Source organism: Aureobasidium pullulans, assembly GCF_000721785.1.
Source record: "Aureobasidium pullulans EXF-150 unplaced genomic scaffold scaffold_3, whole genome shotgun sequence".
Taxonomy (NCBI): Eukaryota; Fungi; Ascomycota; class Dothideomycetes; order Dothideales; family Saccotheciaceae; genus Aureobasidium; species Aureobasidium pullulans.
In genome coordinates this window covers 176626-190712 of record NW_021941023.1, presented here as the reverse complement: position 1 = coordinate 190712, position 14087 = coordinate 176626, and the positions used below count along the sequence as shown (strand labels likewise).

Below are 14087 nucleotides of genomic sequence, written 5' to 3'. Positions count from 1 at the left end.
CGACTTTCTTGAGCTTGAGCCTTGATGAACTGTCATGAAGACTCAACACGTGTGAAAAGTGTCATCCCTGTTATGTCACTGTGTATGCAGGGATAGGTTGAATGTACGCTATGCAAGTCACTGTACATGAGCTGATGTCGGAACGAGCATGATCTTGGTAAGACACAGCGTGCTGCAGTCTGCTCCGCGGATGTTGATATATGTACTGTCTTTGCCCAGGGAGGATGTCATCTAGCGCAACGCCGCGTTATATCGACGAGTCGTGGATGCAACCCACTTCGCATGCACTGCAGCCCCGTTGACGGTACATACATGTAGCCATCACCAGGACCACAGTTCGAGGATGTTTGTCGCACACCCAAGTCGTGTTGCGACATCAATACCGCAGCCGTGTGAAGACCGAGGTGCAGACCGGAGTGCAGATTGCCAATTTTGTCTAGATTTCGGAGAACGTCCCTTAACCCGAGATCTGAGCAAGAAAAATACTGAAGTACATCTTACATCAACGGCCTGAATGACTCATGCATACTAGTTGTTGTCGATCTGCCGCTGCAAATTAGGTGCGTAAGCTTTTAGCCCCATCAACCTTCTTTCCAGCTGCCTAATTGGTATACACTTCATGGTTTTGTTCTTGATTCAAGGCGGCTCCATCTTGGAGGTGAGATCTGCATTGCATGTGATGGGTCGCGCGAACACAACGGGTGAAGGGGTCCAATCCGCTTGCTTGTACACGCGTGCCCGGCAACGTCAAGCAAAAGCTAGACGGCGAAGGTTCACAGAAAATCTTTCGCGTTCAAGATATTTTGACCGCGTACCCACCTAACAAGCAACATACCGAGGCTTGAATTGTAGACCCATTTCTAGCTATGCTGACCGAGCCGTGTTGTTTGCATTGTTGATGTGCGACGACTCCACATGATTCTATTGGTTGTCTCTCCAGCGCTCATCAAGTCCAGCCAGATTTATATCTTGCGCGACAGTTTCCTGGACACTGCGTTGAGTGCGCAACTTCATACCCTCCCGTGATCCATCCGTGCCCTGAGAATACATGGCTAGATTCAGGATATCGTGCTTATGCTGGAGATAAGAAGGGGAATTGTTCCGTCTCCCCTTGCCCCTGTCGGACTTGCCGAGGAAAATTGGATCCGGATGCTTGTCGAGCACGGATGAGAAGTTGAATTCGACAACGGCATTCTCCACTCCTGCGAATATGAAGGGTGAGGTCGGCGATGGCGACGACAGATTGTAGACAGAGCCCTCGGCACTGCGACGCATCCAACTGTTTGGGCCTCTCCAAGCCGAGTTGACGTATCTGTCGCGCGGGTTGATGAAGATGTTCCAGTCGCCAGTAGTAGAGTCATTTGAAGCATCTGCCGCTCCAGCGTAGTCATATATGCTACCTCCTGACATGCGCAAATCGAAAACTTTGAGCAATCCATGTCGCGAGGCACCAGCAACAACACGGTCTCTACCACGCGAGAGGAGCGAGTATATGGCAGCGTCGTCGGTTGGATCACGATAAACAGCCGTGAAAGAAGATGGCGAACGCATGTCATGTAGCCTCACGATCCCATCGTAACCACCGCTGAGGAAGAGGTTTCCATTTCTTCCCCCGTTGCTGTCCAAAAGCGACTCGATAGGGTATATTGATGATGCTCTGACCGGATCTAGCTCGTCAGCATTGCCAGTGAGACCTATCTTCCGAATCGGCTCCTCGACAATGCCTTCCGGGCGAACCTCAAAGATGTTGATGGGCTCCACGGAGGGTCCTAGGCCGACGGCTAGATGCTTCGAGTCCAGAAACTTGGTTGACCAGATTCGACAGCCTTTTCTACTCTGCGGTATCGCATTGATCTCGCTGACCGGGGCAATCTTAAATTGTGTCGAGTCCACAGAGTATAGAGCGATACGAGAATCTGCTAAATTCGCGGCCAAGTGCTGAGGTTGCTCCTGAGTAGACCGGACATCTGTTGACATTGAAGTGGACCGTACAGAGACTCCGTTCGTGACGAAGTAGGTCTTGATGACACTTCCCTCGGCAGCAGGAGGCATCTCCAACAGTTGTAGGTCTCCATTGGCAGTTCCGATGATGATTTGTTCGCTGTTGTCGAGACTGCTGCATTGCTGTTGAGTATCTGGCCTGATGATTTTGACACTGGTGATGTCGTCGCGGCCTTCCACACTGCTCAGGGGTTTATACGTCCACCAGCGCACTCGCGTACCATTGTTCTCGAATTTCTCCTGTTTGTCCTGTGGTGATGCAATCCGATATGCGCCCTCGGTTGACGCGTCTCTTACCTTGATGCGCACCACTAGTTCTGCACCAGCACTCCACGCCACAACCTGGCGTCGGTCTGTCCAGCGGCTGCCGATGAAGTGCTCGTAACTATCAACCGCGGGCTGAAATCCCATAGTTTGGCCAGCTGGTCTCCTCCATTTCTTGATAGGTTGTCCATTGGGCAGTCCGATGGCATCGCCTGAGGGTTCAAGATATGCCGCAAGAAATGCTCGACGCTGCCAGTTGCGCGATAGTGTGGTCAATGACCTTGCAGCATCTCTCCAATATGTCGAAGGATTCAAAGACGCGAAATGCGTTTGGGTGAACGTTCGCCAGCCTTCCTTCTCCACAAACTCGTGCAATGATTGTGATGTGCGTGAAAGGTGGCCAACCGAGGTTGCTGGGCAATGTGCCACGACCTGGTTGAGAAGTTCGGTTGGAAGATCTACCAGTGTAGTCGACGGCGTTCTCTTGTCTTTCAGCCGCATGCTGAAATGCTGTTTTTCGAGATCCATGGTGTCGTGTTTGGTCGAGAGATCATGAACTTTACTGACGTAATGATGGAGATTTTGGAAGGGACCAATGATCTTATCTCTTGGCGAAGCTTTAACGCCAAAAGCAGAATTTAGCTGTGGAAAGGCACAAATTATATGACCGTGAGAAGGTACGTTCGAGGTTTAGGTTCTGCGTCTCTCCCTAAACACCACTGAAACCCCCTGAGATATCAATGTTTTCGTGTATTTTCATAATTAGTCACAGTGACCTTGATTGGACAAGAAGATGTTTTTGATGAGCCAATCATCTAATCTCTTGGCACTCATTCATTTCAACGTATAGAACACTTTGAGTCATCCTATCGTGCCTATCTTTGATTCGTTGAGGAACCCCGCTCTGGAACTTGTTTCGACTTGCATTCTGTTCTCTCTCTCATCCACATCTCTTAATTGAACATTGCTACATGCCAGAATGTTGGCTCTCATCGCCTTTGGAGCAGCCATTCTCGTTGCTGTGTACCGCTACGTCATTCTTCCTGTGTTCGTCTCCCCATTGTCGAAGATACCAGCAGCTTGCCCGACCTCATCATTGAGCCCTGCTTGGATATTGTGGACGAGATGGCGCGGCAGAGAGAATGCCACTGTTCTTGCTGCCCATGAGCGACTCGGTCCTCTGGTTCGACTAGGTCCCAACGAGATAAGCGTAAACTGCGTGAATGGAGGTATCCGCACGGTAAGTCGTCGTGCTTGATCATTATAGATGATGTGCATGTGTAGAAGATGTCGCGCCAGAACCAGGAACCCTGAGTCGATGCAAGATGCGCAATGCATACTCCGCTTCCTACGCTCACCACGTAATACCTTCGATCTGCGACCCTAGGAGAAGCGTCTCTCAGCAGGCAATAGCACATAAGATAGTCCTCTGAACCACGCTATTCAATCGCAGATTGCCACATCTCTCGATCAAGCAAGGTCCGGTTCTGGTGCGGCTTTCCTACCTGTGCTTGGTCTCAAATGGCCTATTTCGAAGATTGCTAATGCAATGTCTGCAAGGTGTACACTGGGGGCTTCGAAAAAGGCGAGTGGTACTCGAACGCCTTCTCTGCGTACGGTGGAGTACACAACATGTTCTCCATGGAGAAACGAGACGTACACTCAGCGCGCAAACGCATGATCAGCAACGTCTACGCCAAATCCTCCCTGCAAGCTTCGCCAGCGCTTCGCGAAATCAGCGAGACTGTCTTGTGTCGCCGAATGCTTCCTCGAATCGCCACTGCTCCTGGGGGTATACTGGAAGCTTACGAGCTCTTTTCCGCTGTGACTTTGGACGTCGTGACTGCGTACATCTTTGGCCTCGAGCAAGGATCCAACTTTACGGACCACGCAGAGGTCGGTGCAAAGTGGCTCCACGACTACAAGAGTCGTCAGCCGTACCTGTTCTGGATTCAGGAGATGCCAAATGTGTTCCAACTCTTCTCGAAGCTCGGTCTCGGTCAGTGGTTGATCCCGGAATGGGTGGGCGAAAAGAGCGCGGATATTGAGGAACAATGCTTGGAGTGGTGCGATGCTGCGGAGGCTGCTGTGGTGTCAGGGAAGGCTGCTGAATCTGCTAGACATCATCCAACTGTTTATGGTCAACTGCGAAGCATGGTTAAGAAGCAGGAAAAGCTGGACAAGATGGACACGGAGAAGCAGAACGATCGCCTTACCCAAAAACAGAGGCTAGACATAGCTTCTGAGATGCTGGACCACCTGGCTGCTGGATTCGACACATCAGGGATCACGCTGACTTACCTTGCATGGGAGCTCAGTAGACCACACAACGCTGCGATACAATCAGCGTTGCGAGAAGAGCTCCTCACACTGAATCCGCCGTTCTCGATGACAGAAGTAGAACCTTCTACGCCCCTGCCATCCGCAAAGGATATCGACGACCTTCCACTACTTCACGCAGTGGTAATGGAGACTCTGCGCCTCCACGCGGCAATCCCAGGAGGGCAACCTCGAATCACTCCAGCGAACACCACATTGGGACCACCTGGTGCCGAAGTCCACGGCATTCCGGCCGGTGTACGAGTTGTCTCAGCAGCCCACTCGCTCCATCGAAACTCCGAAGTTTTTCCCGAGCCAGGCCTCTGGCGCCCAAAGCGTTGGCTTGATAATGAAGGTGGTGTGGATTGTGGTGGCGAGAAAGCTCGATGGTTTTGGGCGTTCGGTTCTGGCGGAAGAATGTGTGTCGGAAGCAACCTCGCGGTGCTGGAGATAAAGAGTACTGTGGCGGCGATATGGTCTAACTTTGAGACGACTATTGAAGATGACGCTGGCATGGAGCATGTGGATGGTTATCTGGCCGAGCCGAGAGGCTCTCCACAAGGCAGTTTTCTCCGTTTGCGTTGCGAAAAGATCTGAATCAAAAGCGTCGTGATCATGGTGACGACCAGTCGCAGCCCTTTAATTTCCGCGGTCAAGCCGTTTCCGATCTAAGTGCAAATCTCTTGGAACCAAACTTCGTCCATGTTTAGGAGTGGGATATGGCTTGAAAGGAACCAAGGTAGAAGACGGTTTGTGACGCGCACATCGGTACAGAATAGATCTATCAAAGGACCCTGACAGGAGGCCTTGGACGGGTCATTACTCGCGCAAGTACTTGCTTGCTCAGCTGACCTGTATTAAGATTGTTCAACCACACGCTCTTCCCCCCTCCTCATCTCACAGAGCGCGCCGCCTGTCTTGTGGTTGCACTTTATGTTTTGTGTACGCAAAGGGGCTAGTCCAGGTCTGCATTCTCACTGGACGTTCTACCAGTCCTAAGAAACCTTCGTTCATTGAGATAGCTAAACTGGTGGCGGCATCTAGAGCTTGGAGTAACCAACATGCGTTTGTTCCGAGTCGTGTCTAAGAGCTTGAATTGATGCTGACCATCAGTCCCCGCCGTCTTGCATCGAGTCTTGACTCGAGACTGTGGAAGTGATGCGTGACGTTTCGTCTGTTCGGACGGGCCGTGTATCCAGTCCATTGTTTCCTGCGGAAGCTACTACGCGTTGTACGATCCAGTGGTAGGTGACGTCGCCGGCACGGCACGAAAAGACAGACATACCATGTGCACTGTATCAACTTGGTAGGTGGGATAGGGTTTTCGTGTCAGGTATATTCTGGTATTCCCATAAAGTCAATTATGCCGTGCAACTTCACGCGCAAGCCACGACAGCGAGGCTCATCGTGTCATATGACGACCGCCTGCACAAGACGCTGATCTCGGAATCCGGAAGCCACGTGTATGTTGACTCCTCCAAAGACGAAAACAGAAAGGCGACTCCAGAAGAGGGCTGTTCGACAACAAGCGCCCCTAATCGGTCCTTGGAGATGATAGTGTGTCAACCAAGACGCCTCCCTCCTCCACCGCGAGTCCGCGACATCCTTATCCAAGACATGAATGACCCCTCTTTGGCTTTCGAGGCCGAAAGGATCGCGAGTAATGATTCGTTCTTCGTCCAAAACGGTCCGGTCGCCGTCGTCGGCGAAAGCTGTCGAAGAAGCAACGTCAGAAGAACACGCCTTACGAGATTGGCAACGTAGAATTGTCGCAGAATATCAAATAATGAGACATTTGGCGGCTCTTGTTTGGTGGAAAATAGCGATCCTTCAAGTTGGTGTTCGTGTGCAAGAAAAAAGGTCAAACGCTGGACTCCACCAAAGTTCTCCACGACCGAGGTCACATCCAGTTTGACTCGGAAAGCGCGGCGGAAACCGACCGTGCTTTGGTGATGTTTAAGGTTCTGCCGAACGGCAACGGAGTGCGCAATAGTCGATCCAACAGGCATGGACATTTATTCTCTTTTCGCGAAGCCATCGAAGAGATAGTGTTCAAGACATCTACAGGGCTGTGCTGGAAGGACGAGAGAAGAACTCCCGAACGCGAGCGCCGACGATGATTTGCCTTGGCGCTCGAGGTCGAGGAAAATCGAGCCGTCGGAATAGGGTTGCACAAGCAAGCACGCATCTCGTGAGATGCACACGCTGCACGCGTTTCGGCCAGAACCTTCTTTCCCCCCTTCGCGCGCGAGACGTGCCGGACTCGTTGACTCCGAATGGGATCTGCAAATTCAAAGAACGATGATGGTTTCGAGTGGAAGTACAAATGTAGGTGCCCTTGTTGGCTCTGCAGACACCATGCCGTCTAATCTTAAGGCGCTGATTGACACTCGGAAAATGAGGGGACGACGCGCGCCCCTTGCCCTCTTCGAGGGAGGAGCTGATAATAAGCGTATGAGGTCTCTTATCCAGCATGTGCATGACTCCTCTTAATGAATTGGTTAGCTGAGAATAGCCATAGAGAGGCACAAAGTCATGCCCATGTAGGGAGGATGTCCGTTGAGGCATGCTCCTCAATGGACCTGCCCCTAAGCTTCAATAAACTCGTGCTTTCCTACAGCTTAACTATGACAACACCGCTGTTGCAAGAGTAGATACTTGGCATACGTCGGATAAGGAAATCCTACATGCTTGATATCAAGTGCGCTTCGAGGTTGCGAATAAGCGCGGAGATCGGCTCATCGTATGATGAGGCGTTTTGGCGTACAGTCTCATTCTTCAGCAATTGAAGCCCACGGCTGACTGAGCATTCTGGCTGGCACTTCGAGCAAACCTGGAGTGAGTGCTGCCCTGCGTCCTGCATGAACCGCAGATGTGACGGGTTCTGCATATCGATAGCTGAATCAAGCACAGACATGACTCGGTGACTGACAAGGGTATTGTGTGGAGAAAATCCCAAACAGGCCTCGCTTCCAACAGCCGTGTCTCTCAAATAGTGTCGTCTATCCTGTAAGGAGAGCTGGGAATTATGCATACATACCTGGAAATAGCCATTGGCTGTCGGTGAGCAAGCTGCATGTTTGTTATGCGACATTCATGCAGGAGTGGTGATAGCGAGGGCAATAAATACATGCTGTACAGACACACGAGGCATGTTCGTTGATGAGATCCTGTCAGTCGCTTAAGCATGTATGCAAGGCCTTTCCAGGTTAGACCCAGACGCTACCCGGTAGGATAAACCTGCCGATTTCGCAAAAGCCCCATGATGCGATTCGGCCTACCCGTGTCAAGACGATAAATGCGAGCATCTGTCAATAGAAAGATGTTTTCGAGAAGCATGACGATTACGGGCAGAATGGCGAGCAAGACCTTTTAAACATGGCAACAGTTGGATAAATGCACGTCAGACAGGGGCTGTCCGGAAGGTTTTGACAAAGCCACAGCACGTGGAGATTTGAGTGAGAGATGTCTCTGACCGTTGATTTTCTTTGCGAAACCCGAGACGAATAGAATCATCATAATCCCTGACTTACAGCTGCAGGTCGACTGCACCTCGCAAGCCAGATGCCACGCGACTGCGCGTGTCCGTGAGGGAACGTGGCGCTTTGTGTTCGGTATGCCGACGTCCTTTGACAAGGGACAGCGCTATCTTAAGGTCTTGATGCACAACCTTCCGATTGACGGCGATTGCGAGGTCGCTTGGATGCACCCTGGGCTGCACAAAAGGCTCGCCGCATAAAGCGAGTGGCAAGCGACTGTTGGTCCAGTTGCGACGAGGTGTGAGCGAAGCAGTGAGACAGAGAGGCCTTTGCGCGCGCACGCAAAGGGGTGCTGTTGACAGGTCAGGATGCAGAGACCGGAGAGCGCGGTGCAAAACGGCCATGTCTTGCATGACACACAGACGTGATGGCGCTGTACCTTGGCAGGGAGGCGTGGAGCGTAAATGAACAACGAGGGTTGGAGCTGATATCATTGCGGCAGGCTATTGATGGGCGGCGGGACAGGGCAATCCATCTCGCCGTCCCACGTTGACAGCAGCAGCTCCCGCGCATCCCGGCAAGATTCCCGAAGGAAGGCGATTAATTGCCTGGGCCCTGTTATTCGTACATGCGATATACATATACGGGAGGGAAGCAGCAGTAGCAGCAGCTACGCAGCAGGCACAAGGGACGGGCGAGGCGCGCGCGGCGCGTTCGGTTTGGATTGCATGTGAGGGAGTGAGCGACCGAGGGGCGCCGTGCAAACTTGGGTTTTTGAAGGAACATGCCACCACGGCTTGAAGCTGTTGTTGCTTGATCGGTTGAAATGATCGCAATCTCCCTTCTCATTTCACCAACCACCAGCCAAACTCCAGGTCCGACCATCGTTTTTTGTGTTTAAGGCTGACAAAAAACCGTTATTCCCATCTGGAACAGAAGCCGCCACCCAGTCATAAGGCAAGACCTTGATCGCGAAAGAATTCTGCCTAGTCTCAGGTCTGAGACAGTGGTTTTTGTCAGTTCTCAAAGACATCCGGTGACCGTGTTCGACTCGGCATTTGGGGGAATATTATATGGGTGCACTTGAGCCTTCCCGGCACGCTTGCAAGGACTCGGGACTTTGAATCTTTGGTAGCGAATCGAGCGAAAAGACATCGTTCGCGGGAGCACTGTGACTTTGAGCCAGTCAGATCGTCGACCAGCGCCCAGGGCCGGTACTTTTCCAAACATCACACACGGTTAGTGCCTTTTGTGCTGAAGTTACCATCCGATTCAAGTACTCATCGCGGCGCAGAAGGAGAAATACCATTCGGCGTCCGCATTTTCGTCAGCCCTTTTTTATTTTTTGGACAAATTCATTTCCAATCATCCCTCCTCGGCGCCGCCTCCATTCCCACCTGTTCTCGCCGGTTGCCCCTCCCGCGCGCTGTGAACCACGGCTTCATCAGGCCGCATCAACAACTGTACCGCTCAAGTCGACGTGCCTTGTCGATCCTGGGCCAGATAGCTAGCTAGCAGAGCAAAGCTTTGGGCGTAACTACGTACGAGTACCGCAGCACTCGACTCAGCTTGTCCTTTGCACAGGCCATTTTAACCACGCTTTTATCTCTTCGCATCCACGGATCTGTTCCGCTGGCTCGTCCCGGTTACAGCCCTCACCCATAGGCCACCCGCAACCATCTCGTCGTCGATCCAAGACGTGCGGTTAACAATTTGTCCAACAAGCTGTCAGGCTTTGTTTCTTGGGTCCTGACATCGTCACCTGCAAGCCTTCCATAAGGTTGCCGACCCGCTCTTGAACGTCTGATAGCTCCTACCAATTCGTCGCCGCATACAGTTGCATCAGAGGAAGGATCACGCGAACCGTTTGCTTACCTGGCTGGATGCGACTTTTCCCATTCCAACGTTAACGGACTTCCAACCACCACGACAGAGGACAACCACATCTTGCATCCTCGTCGCTGCGCATGGAAACTTCTGAGCCGCATCTAACACTGCTGAATCAATCTCACTCGGCGACTCTTGACAAGTTTTCATCTCCCCGCGCCGCGCGCTTGATGCCCGACAAGGACCACCTCTATTTGCTCGCATTTCATACGTCAGACTCAATTAAACGCGACACATCCGCCAGACGCGTCGTCTCAGCCTACCACTCGAGTCACAGGATCCAACAATCTACTCAAAGCCAACCCGAGAGACTGGGTATTCGCCTCTTCCCGCGCAATCCAACTTGCCATCGACCAGCCGGAAGCTCCCGATCACTCACTGCAGTCCAGGCCACATTTCGATACCAGACTGCGCCAGATCGACTTGAGAGCGCGGTTTCGTCGGAGAGCACCTCACATGCTACATTCTGATGAACTACCCATATCAAATCCAGCAAGAGCAACCACCCTCCAGTGATCAAGCGCTGGTTAGGTAAGGCTGCCAACATCCGCGCCAAGCCCCCAAGCAGCGATAGATCTGTTTACCACGGTCTGACAGAAAAACTAACCATGTTATCCCACAGCGCTGATTATGAGCTCGTGGTTCGCCAGCAACCAAATGAAGCCCTTGTAACCCTTCCGGGCAGGGAGAAAAGTAAGCCTCCCGAGCCGAAAGTGCGGCTTTTGAGAATGATTGCTAACCGCGGTACTGTACGCAGACAGAAAACCGATAGATCCTCCACCGATCATCGAGCTGAAAGTGACATCCAGCAAAGATCCTGGCAAGTACGTATACATGCGCGGCATGACGCCTTTGTGCGGAGCTAACCATCATATGCAGGCAGTTCTTACAGAGCCCCTACTTGTTCTTGCAATGCACCCTTCAGGTCGAACAGACCAACTCTAGCGACAGCTCACAAGCTCAGATCCCGGCCGGCCAAGAGCTCACCGGCCAGAGCTGTTCGTCGCTCCATAGACTAAAAGACATTAACAATGAAGGTGTGTGCATATGATCAGGACAGATGCATCGTACATCCAGGCTAACCATGACGGCGAAATTAGACGGCGGCTTCTTCGTCCTCGGAGACGTCTCGGTCAAGTTGCTGGGAAAGCACAAGCTCGTTTTCAGCCTGTTCGAGCTCCAAAAGTACGTGCTAGCCGAAGGTCGACTCATAGCAGTTGTTGACAGCTGACAGGGACAGTGGCCAAGTCGTCTACCTCAAGAGCGTCACCTCAGACTTCTTCGACGTAGTACAACACAAGCAGTGGCGTGGTCTTCAAGAGTCCTCCCATCTATCGAGGACCTTCTCAGACCAGGGCGTACGTCTGCGCCTACGCAAGGAGCAACGAAGTCAAGCTGGGTATGATCTTTTTGCTTCCAAGCAAGTGGGTTTGGCGCTAATCAGTGTTGATAGTGTCAAACGCACCCTCCAGTACTCTCCTCGAAGCAATGTTCAAGCTGGTCCTTCAATATTTGGCTACGACAACGACCCGAACAAGAGGCCGCGCTCAAATGATCACGCTCCTCCACAAGGCTACATCATGTCAGAAAGAGCTCCTATGGCCTACGATCCTCGAGCAGGCCCGCAGAACATGCAATCCGCCAGCTACAACCTTCAACAACAGCAAGCTCTGCTTCAGTCACCCCAAACTTCTTTCGGCTCTCGAACACCAACTGCTCCTAGTGGTTGGCAGCACGCTCAGGTATCTAACTGCACAAACGGCGCCATGTCCACGCCAGCTAGGCACCCAGACAACAGTGCTAACATCACGCAGGCAATGGCACCGAGTCCGGGAGCGGCATATGGACTGCAGCCCGCACCAGCAATAGGACACGACCCCGGTCCACCCTATCCGCGCCGAAGCACCGACTCATACCTGTCTATGGCACATCAGCACCCGCAGACCAGCCCGACTACTCCGTACCAAGGCCCAGGCGAGTCTATGTACATCCCTACAAGCGGCAGCATGCAAGGACCCTCTACCGCCTATAGCGAACACGATCCCGTACCCATGGCCAGACAGCACACTCAAACTCACTCGGCCGGAAGCCCGGCTTCTAGCACGAAGTCAACTCTGATCCCAGGAGCGACCGCTTACCCCATGCACCCGCAGCAGATGCCACCACAGGCCTATGGCACTATGACGGATTCTCCGCAATTTGGCTACAACCAGTACCAACAGAGATTGTATCAAGCTCCTCAGACGCTTTTGCAACAACCTTCAAGCAACCCGAACCATGTTCTCGAGACTCGCCCCCAGCAACCAAGCCCATACATGCCCCAATCTCACCCTGGTCTGGCCCTTCGTCCGCAGCAGCCTGGTGAACCTTATCCTCAACCACAGCAGCAGCAATACGAAGCAGATCTCGGCCATGCGTACCAGGCCTCTGGAGGAGCCACTTACCCTACCACTCAAGCGCCAGACCAGTCCCGGCCATACTAGGATCTGGTGATGGGACTGGAACAGAGGCAAACCCCAGCAAGAGCGGAACAGCAAGAAGCGCGACTTGACGACAAACGAGACTCTGTTCACAGGGACAGCAAAGGCTGCATGAGCGAAAACGAAGACCATGATTCGGTCACGCCGTGAGACACATTTCACCAAGCCGAGCACACGAGCAGAGCTGCACCGGAATTGATACGCAAAAAAAAAACACAAAACACAAAAAAGCACACTAAGCACACATGCGCGCGCACACTCGCAAACCCAACAACTTCCACACTATATACCCGACAGCAAAGCTGTCTTTTCGTTTCTTGATTTATGCACTGGTCATTCCTAGCGAGGAGTCCTGGCAGGCACCATGGGGGCGGGATATCCATAGGCTGGCTCTGGTCTTTCTTTCTTTTGGTTTCCTTGATTTTTACATGTATGGGATTGCACAGGACCTCACATGGCGGGTTCCTTGTCTTTTTACTAATGTTGATTACCCCTTCCTTGTACTCTTTTATTGTTTTCTTGTTCTACTGTTTTCCGCACTATATCTATATACCCCTCTGTTGGAAATGAGTAGCTGTGATTTTCTGTTTCTACAAATTCAAAGCGACATCTGTCGCTCCTGCCACGACTTCCGTGTTTTGCCCATTTGACATGGTTGATTGCACCTGCCTTCGCACCACTGTGGCGAGCTCTTTTCTCAACAGGCCTCGCATCAACCTCATCATAATTACCCAACAACGTCCACCCACATCACCGCCGGCCAAACTCGCGATGGTGGAAGCTTCAAAATCTCTCCACTTCGGAAGAATATCAAATACCTTGAACTAGACTTTTTTCACCCACACGTTCCGGAACGAACCCCGTCAAAGGCCCGTACTGGCCCGTACCGCGACAGCGCCCAAAACAGCACTGTCAACATCAACAAAGCATGTACGTAACTTTCCAGACGGATGAGAGAGAGGCGTACAACGCGGTGATGACCAAAATGAGTAGAGCAATTGGCATCGTCTCAACCGCATCAAGATTCAAGAGCCCTACTCTAACCCTGACTTCGTGGCTGGATTTTAACTCGCCATCACCGCCGTCGCCGCCGCCATCGGGGCAAGAAACGGCTGGCTGACGAGAGTCACCCTCGTACCTGTTCCTTGAGTGCCGGCGTACGGCCACGAATACTGCCGAGCCAGACTCTGAGCAACGATGTCTTGAAATCCATCTTTCCGGTTGGAATCGATATGCACAATTGCGTCGTTGGAAGCTGCGTGAGGAATTTGAGTTCTGTCTCTTGACCCTGGATCAACAGCACTGTTGGAACCGTTCATACATACCATCAGGGACTCTTGCTTAAACTTGCTTTGGAAAGAGATTCCAGTTCTACCATTTTCCTGAAATGGTACGAGAGTGCGAGGAAACGGGCATATACCGTCTTGTGGCTTTCCATCCGGCTTGACCTTCTGCTGGGGGCGTTCGTTGCGGCGTTTTGGGCGTTCCCGCCTCGACCAACGCCGTTTTTCTGCCTTTACCATCGCGCACGCCGTTGCTATCTGGCCCTTTCCGAACAGACGCGCGCTTAGAATTGTATCTTTCGGGCCATGATCTCGCGTCTGGTTTAGCCGCAGGAAAGCGATTTCGGAATATCAATCTGCCAATCGTAACGACA

General features: G+C 52.2%; 5 protein-coding genes across 5 annotated transcripts; 2 read left to right on the top strand and 3 right to left on the bottom strand.

The window, feature by feature from the left end:
- Window positions 1-927: 927 nt before the first annotated feature.
- M438DRAFT_290000 (uncharacterized protein) lies at window positions 928-2795 on the bottom strand (the record flags this gene model as incomplete). The annotated part of the gene is made up of 2 exons (XM_029901698.1): window positions 928-2250; window positions 2311-2795. Coding segments are annotated over 2 exons (1808 nt in total), but the record flags the coding sequence as incomplete, so codon positions are not given.
- A 449-nt stretch (window positions 2796-3244) lies between these two features.
- M438DRAFT_266795 (cytochrome P450) lies at window positions 3245-5181 on the top strand (the record flags this gene model as incomplete). Its single annotated transcript, XM_029900137.1, has 2 exons — window positions 3245-3505; window positions 3826-5181. The coding sequence occupies 2 exons, from the start codon at window positions 3245-3247 to the stop codon at window positions 5179-5181; spliced, it is 1617 nt and encodes a 538-aa protein (XP_029763617.1).
- A 786-nt stretch (window positions 5182-5967) lies between these two features.
- On the bottom strand, window positions 5968-6690 carry M438DRAFT_125100 (uncharacterized protein). The gene has a single exon (XM_029898774.1). The coding sequence runs from the start codon at window positions 6597-6599 to the stop codon at window positions 6147-6149; it is 453 nt and encodes a 150-aa protein (XP_029763616.1). The 5' UTR covers window positions 6600-6690; the 3' UTR covers window positions 5968-6146.
- Window positions 6691-10356: 3666 nt separating this feature from the next.
- On the top strand, window positions 10357-12554 carry M438DRAFT_125056 (uncharacterized protein). Its single transcript, XM_029898773.1, has 7 exons — window positions 10357-10643; window positions 10708-10774; window positions 10830-10987; window positions 11051-11135; window positions 11185-11349; window positions 11404-11692; window positions 11765-12554. Exons 1-7 carry the CDS (start codon window positions 10559-10561, stop codon window positions 12431-12433), a joined length of 1518 nt encoding a protein of 505 aa, XP_029763615.1. The 5' UTR covers window positions 10357-10558; the 3' UTR covers window positions 12434-12554.
- A 228-nt stretch (window positions 12555-12782) lies between these two features.
- M438DRAFT_402846 (uncharacterized protein) lies at window positions 12783-13953 on the bottom strand (the record flags this gene model as incomplete). Its single annotated transcript, XM_029909621.1, has 4 exons — window positions 12783-13227; window positions 13318-13339; window positions 13398-13711; window positions 13756-13953. 4 exons carry the CDS (start codon window positions 13951-13953, stop codon window positions 13021-13023), a joined length of 741 nt encoding a protein of 246 aa, XP_029763614.1. The 3' UTR covers window positions 12783-13020.
- Window positions 13954-14087: the final 134 nt, after the last annotated feature.